The sequence below is a fragment of the Megalobrama amblycephala genome, linkage group LG2 (genome assembly GCF_018812025.1).
Source record: "Megalobrama amblycephala isolate DHTTF-2021 linkage group LG2, ASM1881202v1, whole genome shotgun sequence".
Classification (NCBI taxonomy): domain Eukaryota; kingdom Metazoa; phylum Chordata; class Actinopteri; order Cypriniformes; family Xenocyprididae; genus Megalobrama; species Megalobrama amblycephala.
In genome coordinates, this window is record NC_063045.1 from 58,833,848 (window position 1) to 58,853,497 (window position 19,650).

General features: G+C 36.2%; 1 protein-coding gene across 2 annotated transcripts in view; it reads left to right on the forward strand.

Annotated features, from left to right (window-relative positions):
* Positions 1-19,650, forward strand: part of cntnap3 (contactin associated protein family member 3) — a 151,305-nt gene that overhangs the window by 58,671 nt on the left and 72,984 nt on the right. For both annotated transcript variants that reach the window (XM_048181244.1, XM_048181245.1), the window contains exons 4-6: positions 430-577; positions 2,884-3,087; positions 19,067-19,242. In XM_048181244.1, the coding sequence (XP_048037201.1) occupies positions 430-577; positions 2,884-3,087; positions 19,067-19,242 (528 nt within the window). The remainder of the gene's footprint in view (positions 1-429; positions 578-2,883; positions 3,088-19,066; positions 19,243-19,650) is intronic.

The following is a 19,650-nucleotide window of genomic DNA, read 5'->3' on the forward strand; positions in this document are numbered from 1 at the left end:
CTGGTTTAAGCTGGTCTGACTAATGAGTCGACTAGTTATAGACCAGCCTAATCAGCCTGTCTTAGTTGTGAGATCAGCAGTTTTGTTCAGCAGGTTAGTATCTGGATGTTACTGGACAAAAAGTGCCTGTATTGATTTCCTTTAATACAGTGCCTGAGTGCTGGATGTTTCTGCTCATTGACCCATGGTGATGTTGAATCGCTCCGGTCTCCACAGGGTCTCGACTCGTATTAAGTAGAACTTAAGTTATAGGCTGGTGTCATCTTGTCATATGTGAACCCGCCTGCCACCTGAGTTCAGGATCAACATTCTGCATCTTTATGATCCAATGAGAAACCACAAAAGATGCAAAACTGCATTAGTGCATCATGTCAAAGCACAAATATCATGAAAGGTCACGTAACGTGATGTTGTTTTTTTGTATTTGAGGCCTTTTCTGGGAACTCCAATGCCGACAGTGTGGTGATGTACAAACTACAGCATCCAGTGATCGCTCAGTATCTCAGAATACTGCCGCTGGACTGGAACACCAACGGGAGGGTGGGATTGAGGCTGGAAGCGTACGGATGCCAATACAGTATGTTTTGAACATTTAAATATCATTGAACATCTTTCATTTTATGAAATGACATACATTTTTTATTTATTATTTGTTCATTCATTCATTTAATATGATTTAAAATCTTACATGTTATGAAATTATTTCAAAAATTAAAAATCAAGCTTTTTAATCAATCTTAAACTTAGTTTATTCATCATTTAAATATTTCATTATTTAATTTTTCATGTCATAAAAGGTATTTGTTTATTGAATTATGAATATTTTTTATTTATCATTTAAATATGCTTTATAATCTTTGATATTATGTTTTATTTGTTTAAATATGATGTAAAATCTTACATTTTATTTAAGATTTAAATATGATTTAAAATGTTTCGTTATGAAATGTATTTAACATTGAAATATTATTTAAAATTCTTTCATGTTATAAAATGCCAAATTGTCTTAGTTTACTGTTTTTAATAAAGCTTAAACTTTGTTTATTTATTTATCATTTAAACATGATTTCATTATTTAATTTTTCATAAAATGTTATAATGTTGTTTATTTAATGAATTATTCATTTTTGTATTTATTTAACTATGGTTTATAATCTTTGATATTATGTTTTATTTTTATTTAAATATAATTTAAAATCTTACATTATTTCATATTTTAATATGATTTAAAATGGTTCGTGTTATGAAATGTATTTATTTAACATTGAAATATTATTTAAAAATCTTTCATGTTATAAAATGCCCAATTGTCTTTCATGTTATAAAATGTTATAATATAATTGATTAATTATTGAATTTATTTATCATTTAAATATGGTTTATAATCTTTGATATTGGTTTATATTTATTTAAATCTTACATTATTTAATATTTAAATATCTTTAAAATCTTTCATGATATGAAATGTCAAAACATCTATTTATTTATTTATTTATTTATCTATCATTTAAATGTAATTTCAGTTTTTTAACTTTTCGTGTTGTGAAAGGTATTTATTTATTTATTTATTTAATATTTTAATAATATGTAAGAGTTCTTAATCAAGCAAACTATTAGTAGTTTTATTCTTGAAGAGTGAAATACTGTTACACTTTCAAAACATTGAACTCTGGTGTTATTTCAGCTTCTGACTCAACCAATAGAGTGAGTTTGGGGGCGGGGCTATCTGTTTATGCAACCAATGAAAGATTGGGAGAGTGTTCAGGAAATCTGTTTAGGGAAAACTCATTGATTTTTGATGTCAGTTTGGTGCAGTTTCTTTTATTTTTCTCGTTGTCAATCTTAAGCGATACTTGTTACTAACTCATATGTTGTCATATGTTATCTCCAAAGAGCAGACGATCGTGTCCGGCCCTCTCTCATTCAGACGCCAACCCACCGCACTGATATATGATTGGTCTCACAGAGGTCCTGTGTGGCAGCTTTTGTCCTGTGGCTCTTTTCGAATGAGATGTATTGTCCCTGAAATCACACGGGGCAGAACTGCAGGGCTTTAGCCATTCTGCCATTGAGAGCTGTCAGCAAAGGCTTGTGGGCATAAGAGCCCGTCAACATATATACAATGTTTATTTGCCTCAAGTGCATTAACACACCGTTTCGATTGTTTCCATATTCATAAATATAGCAGACCATTAGGGATTGAGTGTTTTTTTTTTCTCTATCCATTCATACAGATGTATAATTTATTGAACAGATCCTGCAGGGACTGCCCAGTGTCAGCCAGTTGCATCATTTGTGTTGACCTCAGGTTTAAACTCTCTGCTCCACTTACAGCAGAGAAGGTGCTGAGCTGTACCTGAATACATTAGTGCAACAGACCTGCTCAAAGACGCTGTATACGGCTCTAATTATAACACACAAAGTTTAATACTTAATGTCAGGGGTTTGTTGACTCAAACAAACAGATCAATGTTTTAAAAGTGTCCCAGTGTTTCACTCTCCAGGAAGTCAAACTACTAATGACTGACTTTGAACATTAAACTGGCACAGCAGAATCTAACTAAACATCTGAACATCACATACAGAATATTTATTTATTCATTATTATTTACTTATGTATTATTGTTCATTTTTTATTTATTATCAAAGTTCATTATTTATTTAGTTGATTATTATATATTTTAACATATTATTTGTTGGCTTGCTTGTTAATTTATTTTAGTTCATTAAAAACGAATTTACTGAATGAAGTTCAAGCCTTGTTAACTTGAAATTAGGTGTCATAAATCAGTCATTTTGATTGACCAGTTCAGCATGACTTCTTCACTCTGATCTTTGAGTTATTTTCTGTCAACACTGTTGATGTGCTTCTTGTGTTTTCAGGGTCTGATGTGGCCGGTTTTGATGGCAGCGGTCACTTGCTCTACAGGCCGGATCCCAGCGCCAATCCAGCAGACAAAGACGTGTTATCCATGAACTTCAAAACCCTGCAGAACTCTGGGATGCTGGTTCATATGGAAGACCACAGCGGACACACACTCACTTTGGAATTATTCAAAGGGAAACTCTTACTTCAGTTTAGAAAAGGTACTAATATGCATGTACCATGTTAATATCCCATCTTTTTTATTAAAAGGGACCTATTATGCACATGCACTTCTACAAAGTCTTGATGTTGTTTTTGGGCTCTGCTAGAATGCTTGAATGTTCATTATTTTTCTCATATTCTTCATTGTTGCAGCTCCTCTCTTCCCAATCTGTCAGTAACACTCTGTTTAGTTCCTGTCTCTATGAAGCGACTCCTTCTGAAAAGCACAATGTGCTCCGATTGGTCGGCTGGACCAGTGTGTCATGATTGGTCAAGTGCTTTGAGTGTGTTTGGGAAATGTCCCGCCCCTTACCATAACCGCCAGTTTCAACACACTACTAACTAACTCAACCAGACTCCACCCCTTTATTCTGCATATGCCTTGGGTGGGAATTATTTAAATGAGGAATATTGTGATGTGTTCGTTCCTGGAAGAAAACTCAAGACTACAACTGAGGCGTTTCAGGGAGTTCAGAAACAGTGACACTGATATAGAGAATAACTCCCGCTGGAGGGACTTTTTCATGTTCAAACAGCAACATTACACACTAATGGAAGGAAAGCATAACATGACCCCTTTAATGACTCACAAAATACATTATTTATGATAGATATTTGTTGTACTGTGTAAGAAATCATTGTTTACTCTGAGAATCTTTTAATGAGAATCTAATTTTTTTAAAAAGGCCTGCACTGTAATAATGACAGACAATTAATTGCTCAGTTGTCTTATATGATTACATGATTTATGAAATTCTACAACTTTTGACCTCCTAACTGAACTCCTTTCCACAAACTGATCATAGAAATAAAAACAGTATAAATAAAAATGGTAACACTTTACAATAAGGTCTCATTTATTAACATTAATGTATTAACCAACATCAACTAACAATGAGCAATATATTTGCTACAGTATTTATTAATCTTTGTTTATGTTAGTTAATAAAAATAGTCAATCATTGTTAGTTCATGATAGTTCACAGTGCATTAACTAATGTTAACAAATGAAACCTTATTGTTTGTGCTTAATAAGATTAAGAGAAAACTGTTATTCATTTTTATGGTAACACTTTACAATAAGTGCAACCATAATCGCACTCTCTCAATATTCAAAGTGCAAATAAGACCATATTTTTCTTTGATACAGAGCTAAGAGATGGTTACAACTACACTGCCCAGCCTAAAATAGCTTTCAAAATGCGGGGGTATTGAAATCGCGTTTGAATGCGCGCTCGCGTTTACTTTCACTTTCACGATTGCGCGTAACTCTGTAAATATGGAGCGGCGGCGACCGTTATCCAACTGAATTAAATGTTTTTTATTTAAATACAAAGCAAAACGACAGTGGAGGCGTAATGTAAACGTAGCATATTCTTTCCTAATCATCCTAACACTCTGTCATGGCAATATCACTTTTCGCCTCAACGAGAAATCTCGTCACATTTTAATCTCGCGAGATCTTGTGACACGAGATCTCGTCACACCCCTAATATATATATATATATATATAAACCTGGACATGTTATTCCAAGACACTTTAAAGAAAAACATGAAATTACCATGGTACATCCACAACATATGACTTTACCATAGTACAATTCTGTAGTTTACGTTTATTGTTAGTTAAAGGTGCCCAAGAATTCTTTTTCACAAGATGTAATATAAGTCTAAGGTGTCTCCTGAATGTGTCAGCCCAAAATACCCCATAGATTTTTTTAAATAAATTTTTTTAACTGCCTATTTTGGGGCATCATTAACAATGCACTGATTTACACTCGGCGCCGCCCCCTTAAATCGCGTGCTCCCTGCCACATGAGCTGTCGACTATATTACAGCGCATTTACAAAGTTCACACAGCTAATATAACCCTCAAATGGATCTTTACAAGATGTTCGTCATGCATGCTGTATGCATGCTTCGAATTATGTGAGTAAAATATTTATTTGGATGTTAAAGTTTTATTCTGAGTGAATTTGAGGCTGTCCTCTGTGGCTAACGGCTAAAGTTGTGTTTATGCATTATACAGACTGCAAGTGTTTAAAAAATGAAAATAGCGACGGCTCTTGTCTCCGTGAATACAGTAAGAAACGATGGTAACTTTAACCTCATTTAACAGTACATTAGCAACATGCTAACGAAACATTTAGAAAGACAATTTACAAATATCAGTAAAAATATCATGCTATCATGGATTATGTCAGTTATTATTGCTCCATCTGCCATTTTTCGCTGTTGTTCTTGCTTACCTAGTCTGATGATTCGGCTGTGTGCAGCTCTAGACGTTAACTGGCTGCCCTTGTGTAATGCCTTTCATAATGTTGGGAACATGGGCTGGCATTATGCAAATATTGGGACTGTTACGTAACAGTCGGTGTTATGTTGAGATTCGCCTGTTCTTCGGAGGTCGTTTAAACAAATGAGATTTATATAAGAAGGAGGAAACAATGGGGTTTGAGACTCACTGTATGTCTTTTCCATGTACTGAACTCTTGTTATTTAACTATGCCAAGATAAATTCAATTTTTGATTCTAGGGCACCTTTAAATTCTCCGGCAGATTAACAGATGATCTTATGATTCAGGGATTCTGGTAAATTCAGAAGGCTTGTTCATAAGGTTTAAGACTGTAAAAAAAAGCCTCAGGTGTCGGTCTGTCGTGAGCAGCCAGTATGGCACAGATTCCCATGTGCCATCTGTGATCGCAGTGTTCGGGTGTCACAGCCAGCACCACAGTCTCTCTCAAATACTGCTGAACTTATAACTGTAATGGCACAACATGCTTTCTGAACACATCTAATCGGCTCAGGGAATAATCTTATTTTCCGACCTGTTTTCTGTGTGCTCACATCAGTTCAGTTGAGTGGCAGCTTATTTTGGACATGCTATGAGATGTCATTTAGAGCCCGACACAGACCTGCTGGTTTACATGGCTGTCATTCACACAACAACATGACAAACGGAAAGACCGGAGGTCTCCTAGAGATTTAGAAACATTTGTAACACATTTTACGATAAGGTTCTGTTGGTTAACATTAGTTAACTACATTCGTTAGCATGAACGAACGATGAGCAATGCTTCTACAGCATTTATTAATCTTAGTTGATGTTAATCTCAACAATATATTTTTAAGATCAAAGAAGTACCTGTTAACATTAATTAATGCGCTGTGAACTATTCTCCTAATATTCCTTTTGATAAATAAAAATGGTAACATTTTACAATAAGGTTCCATTTTTTAACATTGGTTAACTACATTACTTAAAGGGGTCATTGATTATGATTTCTCTATTTTAACTTTTAGTGTGTAATGTTGCAGTTTGAGCATAAACAACATCTGCAAAGTTACGACACTCAAAGTTCAATGCAAAGAGAGATATTTTCTTTTACAGAAATCAACAACAAACGGCTGGTAGGGACTACAACCAGCTTCTTCCGGGGTTGGTGACATCACTAACCCTAAAATTTACATAAACCCCGCCCCCGAGAACACAACAAAGGGGGTGTGGCCATGTTGGTCTGCTTTAGAGAAGAGGAAGAGTTGTTGTAGTAGAGTGTTGTTGTCATGCCGTCATTTTACGCCGGACTGCTTCACAAACGGGGGTCAATTCAACACTGGATTTGCACAAAACATGATGACACATGCTAGTCGATAGGTTGAATCAACTCCACAGCAACTACATAAATTTATCCACTTGTTGTTGAGCAACCGAAGCGTGAGCTGTTAAAGCTCCGCCCTTCTTCTGGAAAGGGGGCGGGAGCAGCAGCTCATTTGCATTTAAAGGGACACACAAAAAAACTGTGTGTTTTTGCTCACACCCAAATAGGAGCAAATTTGACAAGCTATAATAAATGATATGTGGGGTATTTTGAGCTGAAACTTCACAGACACATTCTGGGCACACCAGAGACTTATATTACATCTTGTGAAAAGGGGCATTATGGTCCCCTTTAACTAATATTAACTAATTGAATATTATTGTAAAGTGTTACTTGTCTTCTAGTAAGAGTTTAGAGCTATACAATAATGTGGATAACAGCATTTGATGAGAAATATTTGAGCTCATATTGAGATCTGTGACTTTTGATTGCAGACCTTAGCATAGTTTGACATTATGTGAGATTATAGGATCCTTTATGCAGGAGAAACATGGAGTTCCAGCTAGTGTCTCCATTTCATCTCAATGCTGTCTAGGAGGAGAAACATTTGAGATATTAAAGATTTCTTTAGCAAATGTTCTTTACTGTATTTTCTCCTCTTAGTCAGTTGTAAATCACATATGTTGTCTGTCTGTAAACGTTGACAATTACACATCTGTGTTCAATTTTCTATTTATGTTTGGCATTTGGAAATGTGAAGATTACAGCACTGGAGGAAGCGGCGAGCATGTACAGTTTTCATCATATCTCAGCTTTACAGTGTACAAGTTGTATTTTATAAAGTCTCTTAGAGTTCAGTTGGGTCGGACCGGAGGAGTTTGAATGCCTCGATTCTGTAAATCTTGACACGTCCGGCTGCTGTCGAGCTTTTCCATCGTAAAGTAACTGAAGTCTAACTGCCACTCTCTCCGCAAACTTTGCTCTCTCTGCTTTCACCATAATTTCAAGCAAATCGAAGATGCCTGCCGTCATTTATTAGAGGTGTTTCTGAAAGTGCTAAAGTGGTTTCTCGGCCTCTCTAGGATAAAGGCTCGACTCTGTTTGTCAGAAGTACACTCGGCTGTTGTCTTTTCCTAGTCGATGATGCCATGATGCCTTTCTCGTTTTTAGATGAGATTTACTGTGCTGTAAGGACATTCGGTCTGGATTGTTTTATAAGACATTAAATCGTTGGTGTTTAGGAGCGAGTGTTGAATATAAATTACTTCAGGCAGCTTTAAAACTTTTTAGGCTAGAAATACCAGCATATGTTGTGTTTGGGGGCTAGAAACTAAATAATGAAGAATAGATGAACAGAATGTGCAAATTTATAAGTATAATTCAATATTTGGGCTGTCCTGCTCAGTGTTGGTTAATTACGCTGGTGTTTCCGCTTAACCAGCAAGACAGTCTTCCTCAACAGCTTCTCCAGAAAGACCAGACTACACTGTATAAAATAAAACAAAATTATTGGAGAACTTTTTACCAGGAAATGCAGAAAATTTCAGTCTTTCAAAATGTCACATTTAATTCAATGCTACTTGCAGTTTCTTTGTAATTGTTTGCGAAATCCGACTACGTGTTTTTCCTAGCTTTTTTCAAGAACATTTTTTTTCAGGTAGTTAGTCAACTTTTGAAAGTAAATACATGTTTTATCACGTTGCGCATAAATCCCAATGTTTGTATTGGAGACATTTTGTTGTCTGTGTTATAAGTGGTCATTTTTATTTTGTTTGATTCTTATAGGCCTTTTTAGTGGATGTTATTATGGAAGCTTGCTTCCACCACAGAATAGAAAAATAATAGATAATTGTGACTTTTTTTACTCACAATTGTGAGTTTATATCACAATTTTGACTTTATTACTCACAGTTGTGAGTTTATATCTCGCTATTCTGACTTTTGTTCTTGCAATTCTTAATTTTTTCTTGAAAAAAGTAAGAATTGAGAATAAAAAGTCACAATTATCTTTTTTTCTTTCTTTTTTTTCTTTGGCAGAAACAAGCTTTCATATGTTGTTACTGCCAGCACCTTTAGATGAAATATTTTGACTAGCGATGCACCAATTACAATTTTCTTGGCCGATGCCGATTTTCTTTCTAAGAACTATAATTGACAACGTATACAAACAAAAATCTACTTTTCTTCAATGCAAAGTTTTATTTTCATTAAAAAAAAAAAAGTAAAAGTCAGAAATAAAATATAAACAGCTTAAATAAATGCAATAGAATAAAGAGAGGTATGAAACTAAGTTTTTTGGGTTAACTGGGTTTCTATTCAGATAAGAAATACTACAGAAATTAAAGTAATCAAATGTAAAATGACACATTCGGTGTTATTTTACATTGGTTACCTTAATTTCTGTAGTCTTTATTGTAAATATTAATACAGATCAAGAGCAGAAAGTGATTTTATTTGTCTTGTTCTTTGATTAACATGACAGACAGCAGCAGGAATATTGGACTGCTGTCCCTTTAAGAGTTTATGAAACGGTGTTCAACGGACCCAATACTGTTACACACGACATGGGTTCACTTTCTTAGCTATTTAACGATTCAAAACTGGACAGTGTTTATCTGTATACTTGCCAAGATTGCCTGTGCCGCTGGTTTTGACATACTTTTGTATGTAATTTGACAGTTTAAGTGCATTGTGCTACTCGTTTTGGTACTTGTGACTGTTCGCTTCACTTATATAGATCAGTGGTGTGCACGCTTTCGGTGTGAGCACGAAACCTGCGGGAATGACTAAAATTAATGCGCAATACAAGCACTATTTAACCGCAGCGAATGAGACGAGTGAGAGAAAGGAGGTGCCCGCGCGGGTGTGTGTCACTTCACCGTGACAGAGAAGAGAGCGAGAACGCGCAGCTGACGTTATTGCCTGTGCCGCTGGTAACAAAACGGATCGGCTCGGAATCGGTAAGAAATGAGGCTGTTCGGCAGATCACCAATCTGGGCCGATCATGAGGGAAACCGGCCGATTCTGATCCCTGGCCGATCGATCGCTGCATCTCTAATTTTGACCTTAGTTCAATTTTTCTTTGTTTCATATGTTCCTTACTCTGGAGAAGCATAAAACGTCATGTAATCTCATTGAATAGGTGAAACAGATCTGATTGTTCTTTACTGTGTTTTCTCCTCTTGTCTCAGTCTATTATTGTAAATCTCACATGCTTCATGTCTGTATATGAGTTTGACAATTAAACATACTTGCTTGATTTGCCATTTACGTTTGACTTTGGCATTTGTACATGTGAAGATTACAGCACTGGATGAAGCAGCGATCATATCTCAGCTGGTAGGACATGCTTGAATTTTATATAAGGTCTGTTGACTGGATTAGCTAACGTTTCCAGCATCATAAGATTTTCAGAGGTTTGTTTGAGAAGCGTATTGGATTCATTCTGTCTTCATTGTCCTTGAAATATTCCAACATCCCCATCTAAAGCCTAAATAAATATCCAGCACCAATGGACTTAAATCTAGCATATTGGAAGGCAAACTGTGCCACAGGTCCGATAATCAGAAAGAGTCAGATGCGCTGAACAGGGTTTTTGTCTGACGTTGTTGTTGTTTTGATGCAGAAACAGATGTTAGTCGCTGGCAAACTCTCGCTGCTGTCTGTGCCGAATAATACATCTGCAAACAAGCTGTGACATGAAGATTTATGCCCCATATCCCAAACTATTTTATTTTGCTGGTAGTTTGCATTCATCAAAATGTCTGTTTATATTGTGCTCCAGTTCTTCATATTTTACCCCAAACTTTGTTAGGATTTGTATATATACAATGTTTTGACCGCATTGACCTAGTGTTGCACGATGTGCGTGCAGCGCGCTTCTTCTAAAGCACATTGAGTGCGTGTTTATTCCTCTCAACTGCGCAGCGGCTTTTATGGTGACGAAACGAGAGGTATGGTTGCATATACATGTGCTCTTGCAGACCTTCCACAAATTGTTGAGAAAGCAGATGCACGAAGCGAAATATGGCATTATTTTGCTTACATTGCCGCCAGTCAGGGCAAGCCCACGGACACCACAAAGCCCGTCTGCAAAAGATGTTACAAAATAACGCAAGCGAAGGGAGTCAAAAGCATCTTGCCAACGAGTGTTTTTTATTTATTTTACTCGTGCAAGCAGACCTGAGGTGTATTATTGAGTCTAAGTTTAATAAGTGATATCTGGTTGCAAAAATAAAATTAATTTAAAAATTCATAAATATGTGAAGGGTATATACAGTTATTTTAAACCAATTTATGCTTTAATAACATTGCTCTAATTATTTACAGTAATATAATTTTTACAGTAATCTTAAAAAAAAACAGCAAAAAAGCATAACAGCAAATTGGACTAATTTACAATTTTATTGAGCATGAAAATAATAAACATTAAAAAATTATATTAAATCTAACTCTAACTTCAGGGCAATGAAGCTCAAATCCAGAATTATCAGCTGCACACTGGTCAAGAAAGAGTTCTGTCATATGTGTTATTTATTTACTTTTCCTGCTGTTTTAGGTTTTTGCCATAGTATCGTTTAAGTATCGGTATTGTGATATTTACTGTAAATATACATATTAAGTTTGTGTTGCGGGTTGCTATGGACATCGATTTTCTGATAATTCAAAATAAGACCAAAAGCATGAATAAAGAAAGTAAATTGAGTCCATTTTGATTTCATGTTCCTTTCATGGTCTGTTTACAGCATGTGTTTGTAAAAATAATGCATTAATTATGCATACATATACATTCACAATGAATATGAATTTGAATTTTTGCTATGGTAACTAACTGAAATAAGATTTAAAGTACTAACATTTAAACTGAAATAAAAATAAATTAAAACTAAACAATTGTTAAATAACATTTTTGCAGACTGCCCTCAAAAAAGAAAGCACCTTATTACGACCTATATTTATGTTTTAAAGTCATGCGCCCTCTAGCTGGCATAAAAATAATGACAGTGTTGTGTTACGTCTGTCGTCATGAAATGACGTATGAGTATCGTTACCAATCAAAATGCGTGTTCAATTTTTACACCATTTCTCTAATTTCCATTTAGCAAAACTCATTTTTTATTAACGACTACACCCACCCCATCCCTAAACCTACCCTTAGTGATTTATAGTGCATACACACTAGGGGTGTAACGATACGCTCAGGTCACGATACGGTACGTATCTCGATACAGAGTTCACGATACGATACGTATAACGATATTTTGAACAAAATGAAACTGAAATTCAAACAAGATTTATTAAAAAAACATGAACAAATTTCAATAATTTTCCTTGTTGTACATACAAGATCACATTTCAATAAAATAAATAAATATAACATTTTAATAAAAACCTTCTGTATTCAAATTAACAGTTGAATAGGGCTGTCTGTCACTGAAAAAAAATGTTAAATTTAACATGAACTTAGAATTATGAATAGGGGCCGTTCACATATCGCGTCTAAAAAGGCGTGGAAGGCGCGGCCGCACCGCTTCTCCTTCTTTCCAAAGCGCTTGCGCTCCTGTGGCGTCGGCCGTTGCTATGCAACCATGAACTGAGCTCTCCAAGAGGATCAGGATGTTTCTGCAAAGGATAAATGATTTCTAGCCCTTGCATTAGTTTTACTACGAGATATATTGATGGAGATAAGATATAAAAACCACCATGAACAGGTATGATCAGCTATGATCAGCTGTTCGGCTGAGCTTTTGATGTTTTGTTAAGGAAAGGCCATAGCTGATCGGTTGATTCTTGTCACACGACCTGCGGTGCCCTTGCGGCATTCTGAGAAGTTGAGAATTGCATGCGCGTCGCGACCGCGTTGATCCCATTATGAGCACGCCTGCCGCCCGGCTACATTTGAAAATAATAACTGACTTGCACGTGGAAAAGACGCAATATGTGAACGGCCCCTAACTTAAAGCAAAGCATCACAAGCGTCTTTTGCTTTTCTGTGAGCACAGCTATTGCTGTGCACTGCGGTGAAAGAAAGCCACGACTTTTCTCACGCGACCATGCAAGAGACTGACATGAGAAACGTTTAAACCTGCTTGCAAGATTCAATGTGTGCCCGAAACACTTACTGAACTAGAGAGCTGATTGAGACACACCATCTACGATAAATCGTTACACCCCTATTACTTATAGTAATTTAAAAATGTGGTAGCATTGGATCTGGACAGGAAGGATAACTCTGGGAGTTGGAAGGGGTGTGTCGCGATTCTGCCTTCTCACATCGCGATACAGGTTCGTGGACCTGCGTATCGCGATTTCGGTTTCATATCGCATATCGTTACAGCCCTAATACACACTTTATGAGCACATGCGTTCCCTGGGATCGAACCCACGATCGCATGATCACATGATTGCAAGTTGTTATATATTGCAATGATAAAAGGGAACAATGCATTAAAATGAAAGTGTCTTGTTGTCGATAGGTGTGCAACTTTAGCGAACGCTCCTATGGGTCGTATTTCAGGGAAGTGACAAACGACCTATATAGGTGTATTGTTTGGCGATTTGATTAATTTAGATGATTAATTTAGATGTTACCATGTTAGGCTTTATAATTAATACTAAAATAACTTTATAAATAATACTAAAATATATGTGAATATCAGACATCAATGACATCAATACAACATAAGCTCAATTAACATCAACTTGACAACCTGCTAAAACCCTGCATGCATATTGCACAACTTGTGACTGGCTGGTGTAAAACTGTAACTTTTTAAAGCCTCAAACCCTTACTTTTAACCTCCCTAAAGTAGACGGCACTCTCAACTCCAGATCTGTGAAATAAACTGTGGTGTGTGTCAGTTCTGACGGAGATGCTGAGATGTTTAGAGCAGTTTTATTTCACCTGCTGCTTTGACGCTCTGGCAGCACTTCTACTGTGTGTTTTTATGGTTATATTAAGAACTAACATATTTTTGGGAGAAAATATGTTTCTATTGCATAAACAGGACGACTTTAGAGTGGTAAACATTTCAGAAGAGTTTGTTTACAGTGGTAATAGGGAAATTACAGTGGAAATATCTTTAGGATGGTGGTTCAGGGAATAAATGAATACATTTAAAGGGGTCCCATTATGATTTTTACATGTTCCACTTTATTTAATGTGTAATTTTGCTGTTTGGGCATGAAAAAGGTCTGCAAAGTTACTCCAAAGGGAGTTATTCTCCTTATTTAAATAATTCTCGCCCAAGGCATATGCAAAATAAAGGGGCGGGGCCTGGTTGAGTTAGTCAGTAGTGTGTTGAACCCATAGACTGTAAAATAATATGGACGTAGTGTCCTTATTATTTTACCAAACCTAAAGCCGGCCGTTGCCATCTTGGCAGCGCGTCACCGCGCGTCACTCCCGGATAACAGAAAATGGGCAAAGAGGCGCCCTTAATTATACAGAACTTTAAGGCTTAATATAATTTAAATGGATGAGTTATAAAATAAAAAATCACACATGAAGGGCAAAATAAGCTATATACAGACCAAAACCACAATTTGTACCAGGCTGTAAGCATGTTTTTTTTTCTGCTGTAAAGTTGGGCATTTTAACATGGGGCTCAATGAGATTCTGCTTTCTTTTGGAGTCTGTTCCTAGTGGCCAGTCGATGAATTGCAGTTTAAGTCACTTCCGTAGTGGCTTCAAGAGAAACGGGGGGAGGTTGCCGCTTAGTTGAACCTCAAGGTTTTCGCAAGGGGCGTGGCATTTCCCAAACACACTCGAAGCGCTTGACCAATCACAACACACTGGTCCAGCCGACCAATCAGAGCACATTGCGCTTTTCAGAAGGAGGGGCTTCATAGAGACAGAAACTAAATAGAGCATTACTGACAGACAACAGTGTCAAATATGGGGGAAACAATGAGTTTTTTGGAACATCAATCATTAAAACTTATCTAGTGGAGCCCAAAAACAAAATGAAGACTCTGAAAAAGGGTATATTAGGCCCCCTTTAAGGAAAATCATTTACAATTTTGGTATTTTGTTGGGTTGTCACTTGATGTCTAATGTAAAAGCCTTGAGCAAAAACTGTCAAATTCAGGGTCACTTTTACCGAGATAACAGAAGCGGACAGGCGTTTCTCATTGTCAGATGATGACAGTTTAAAAAAAGTGTTGTCATATATTATTTTTCCATGTGCCCGTGGTGTTAATCAGAGCGCTCTTCAAACACAAATATGAGTATCATTGTTGTATGAGCGAACATGAGAGGTCAAGGCTGAGAGCAGCGATTCTGCTGTTCTGCTTGCTTTCTGAAAGGAACAAAGATCATGAAATATTGAACAGCAAAACACTAAATGTTAAATGACATCAGAGCGTACAGCCGTCCTCGCATGTGCATAAAAACAAAGCAGAGCTTGTTTGTATTCTGATGGTAACTGACCAGCGGCATGACCAGCCGCACGTCACTGTAACTCTGATGAATAATTGATAGATGTGTTGCGTAACGTAAAACATACGAGGGAGAACATGCGTGTAGTTGCTGCACTGTCATTCTGTGGCATGTTCGTAGGTCTAAATTTCAGTGTCTTAGGGTTTTTTGCTCATCTGTATTCCTGAGTGTCTTAGTCTTTTGTTTGGATTATTAAAGTACCATTTGCCTCATCTTAACTCACTTTCCTTGGCAACCAGACAAGGCAACAACACTTTTAAAAATGTTTTTCTTCTTGTAAACTTAAAGATTATTGGAGTACCTTTTACAAGAAAATGCTATTTCAGTGTAATATTTCTTTGTAATTATGCTGCGCTGTCATTCTGTGGCACGTTCGTAATGAAAGTTTCCTGCAGATCTATATTTCAGTGTCTGTGAGTCAGTGTTATTTCAGTATCACTGATATACTTTTTGTTAATATTTTGAATTAGGTTTTTTATGTATATTTTCTGTTTTTATTTTAGTTTTAAAGGGTTTTTTAATTAGTTTTTTATGTTTGTATAGTTTTTAGGTTTTAGTATAAGTTTATAAGGTTTTAGATTTAGTTATTTTAGGTTATTTTAGTACTTCAACTTAAAGTTGTTGCCTTGACAACTTCTTATATTTATCTCTCTAATAACTTGTGTTCAGAAATTAACAATTGCAAGCTGCTTACTGCATACTGGACAATGCCATAAATGCTATATATACTACTTATTATGTTTAAAAATAGTATGTAAAACTATATATGCAACAGATGTTTCAAACGGTTAGGCTACATTGTTGTCACATGTTAATCCAGTTAAAGGGTTTGTTCACCCAAAAATGAAATTTCTGTCATTAATTACTCACCCTCATGTCGTCCCACACCCATAAGACCTTTGTTCATCTTTGAGAGAGAAGATATTGTTGAATAAAGTTGTTATTTTTGTTTGTTTTTGTGCACAAAAAATATTCTCGCCACTTCATAACATTAAGGTTGAACCACTGTAGTCACCTGGACTATTTTAATGATGTCTTTACTACCTTTCTGGACCTTAAAAGTTAGTGATGCGCGGGTCGTCTCATAACCTGTGGGTCGGGTTGAGGCGGGTTAAGAAATTGTCACTTTATTTGCGGGGCGGGTTGGGGCGGGTCATTAAAAAAAAAAAATCCATGTATGTTGCGAGCAATTTGCTATAGCCTATATTAAATATTTGGGAATATCTATTTTCATAGTTTATTAGGTTCTTTGATAAGGTTACAATACGAGGGCCATAGCAATGTAACCTGCTTGATGTCCCCAAACCTTTGGCGTCACAAAAGTGGCACGCCAAGCAGCTCCCACTGCCAGCCAAGACAACAAAAATGGAGAAATAAAACAAAATAAAACGCTACATTGAGGGCCGGTTCTTCTGGGACAGAGAGGACATTCTAAGCTTCTTGCAGCCGCACTCAATCGCCTTTCCTGTGCTTGCAAAGGTGTCAAAAATGATTCTCTGTATCCCCGCCACAAGCGCATCAAGCGAGCGTGGGTGGAGTCTAGGCAAAATAGATTAAACCCCAGTACAGTGGATGCCATTCTTTTTTTTTTTGCACGACGAACGTAAAAACGCTAAATGAACATTTCCGTGTGTTAAATAAAACAAAAGTTCAGTGGTTATGTAGTGTAGGCTGTGAACTGTTGTCCTACAAATCTGAAAGGGATATATAAAACGCTTAATGTGAAAGAGCTTAACGTGGCTTAATTTACTAAAGGCAGTGTTATTAACAAACCAAACTTAGTAAATACCATACAAATAAAGCATACTATATAGAATAACTGTTTTGCGCAGAATTTGATCTTTGATCTCTGACTTAGTAGGCTACATTAAACGACGTTAAGCTTTTCCTTTATAGCGGTTTTATATGGGAGGAAAACACAATGTGAAATTAAACGAATTGTGTTCATATTCTGGGCTCAACTGCTTTTCTGTAGTATACTTTATTAGTACAGTGGCATGAAAAAGTATGTGAACCCCTTGCAGAATCTGTGAAAATGAGAATTATTTTAATAAAATAAGAGGGATAATAAAAAAATGCATGTTATTTTTTGTTTAGTACTGTCCTGAGTAAGATATTTTACATAAAAGATGTTTGCATTTAGTTCACAAGACAAAACAATAGCTGAATTTATTAAAATAACCCCATTCATAAGTATGTGAAGCATTGATTCTCAATACTGTGTGTGGTCACCTGATGATCCACGACTGTTTTTATGTTTTGTGATGGTTGTTCATGAGTCTCTTGTTTGTCCTGAGCAGTTAAACTGAGCTCTGTTCTTCAGAAAAATCCTCCAGCTCCTGCAGATTCATCAGTTTTCAAGCATTTCTGCATGTTTGAACCCTTTCCAGCAGTGGCTGTATGATTTTGAGATCTGTGTTTTCATACTGAGGGCAACTGAGGGACTCAAACTCAACTATTAAAAAAGGTTCAAACATTCACTGATGCTCCAGAAGGAAACACGATGCATTAAGAGTCGGGGGGGTGAAAACTTTTGAACAGGATGAAGATGTCACAATTTTTCTTATTTTGTTTAAATATCATTGTTTTTCATTTAGTACAGCCCTTCGGAACCAACAGAAGATACTTTCATGTTTCCCGGCAGAAAAATTAAGTACATTTTACCTTGATATTTGAATTCAAAAGTTTTCACCCCCCGACTCTTAATGCATCGTGTTTCCTTCTGGAGCATCAGTGAATGTTTGAACCTTTTTTAATAGTTGAGTTTGAGTCCCTCAGTTGTCCTCAGTATGAAAACACAGATCTCAAAATCATTCAGTCACTGCTGGAAAGGGTTCAAATATGCAAAAATGCTTGAAAACTGATGAATCTGCAGGAGCTGGAGGATTTTTCTGAAGAACAGAGCTCAGTTTAACTGCTCAGGACAAACAAGAGACTCATGAACAACCATCACAAAACATAAAAACAGTCGTGGATCATCAGGTGACCACACACAGTATTGAGAATCAATGCTTCACATACTTATGAATGGGGTTATTTTAATAAATTCATCTATTGTTTTGTCTTGTGAACTAAATGCAAACATCTTTATGTAAAATATCTTACTCAGGACAGTACTAAACAAAAAATAACATGCATTTTTTATTATCCCTCTTATTTTATTACAATAATTCTCATTTTCACAGTTTCTGCGAGGGGTTCACATACTTTTTCATGCCACTGTATGATGTTTAATAGTATGAAATTTGGTCTGTTTATATCACTTAGCACATTAAGCCACGTTTTTCATGTTAAGCGTTTTAAAATGTCCCAACTGAAATAAAAAAAATTGTTTAGCCTATTAGATGAATACAAACGCTGCTTTGTAAATGTTGAAAATGTTTATCATTATCTTGTTATTACTGATTTATGGTTCATATTCATAATCGTATGTTGTTGCCAGTTTACAGGGTGATGTTTCCAAGCACTTTCAGGCTGAAATAAAGGCTGTTTTAATTTACATTACAATGCCTAGTATGTCTATTAAATGGTCGCAGGGGCGGGGCGGGTTGTAAAAATAGATACAGTGGTGCGGGGCGGGCCAATAATTTCATAAAAGCGGGACCCGCGGGTTGGAAAACAGGCCGACCCGTGCATCACTGTTAAAAGTGGTAATTAAATTGCTGTCTATGGAGGGGTCAGAAAGCTCTTGGATTTCATAAAAAGTATCTTAATTTGTGTTCTGAAGTAGAACAAAGGTCTTACGGGTTTGGAACACCATGAGGGTGAGTAATTAATGACAGAATTTTCATTTTTAGGTAAAATAACTTTACCCATCTTAGAAATGGAAATGGTCTTTTCTGTTGTCGGTTTCTGCTGAAAGACGTTTAAGGTTTAACCACACATTTGTAAAATCAACAAGTCACCCTAACCAACAAATGATCCTGTGTTTGATTCAGGCAGGGGTTCGTCGGGGGATTTTCACCCTCTCGTATCTCTTGGCAGTCTTTTGGACGACCAGCACTGGCACCATGTCAGCATCGAGCGGGTTCGAGGACTAGTTAACTTCACCGTGGACAAAAACACCCAGCAGTTACAGCTCCCTGAGTATTTGAGTCACTCTGAGATTGACGAGGTGAGCATTTAACAACCTCTCACACAATTAGTTCAGTATAATTTACAGAGCAGCTCATAGCGTTTTAAATTGCTCACACAAAACATACGCACACATGAATTATACACACAACATCAATTAACAAGAATTAGAAGGTCCATGTGTAATTAGTTTAGTAAGAGATTTCACTTTATTTGAGTAATTCACTCTGTTATGATACACTGCTAATGTATGTTCATTTCAACAATTTACAGTATATCTTATATTACAGTAAACTATCATCATGTTCAAGGCAAGGCAAGTTTATTTATAGAGCACATTTCATACACAATAGTACTTTACATAAAAATGAGTTAAATAAAGCGGCCATAAAAAGGCACAATAAATTAAAAAAAAAACAATAAAACATAAAAAAAATATATATTGAAA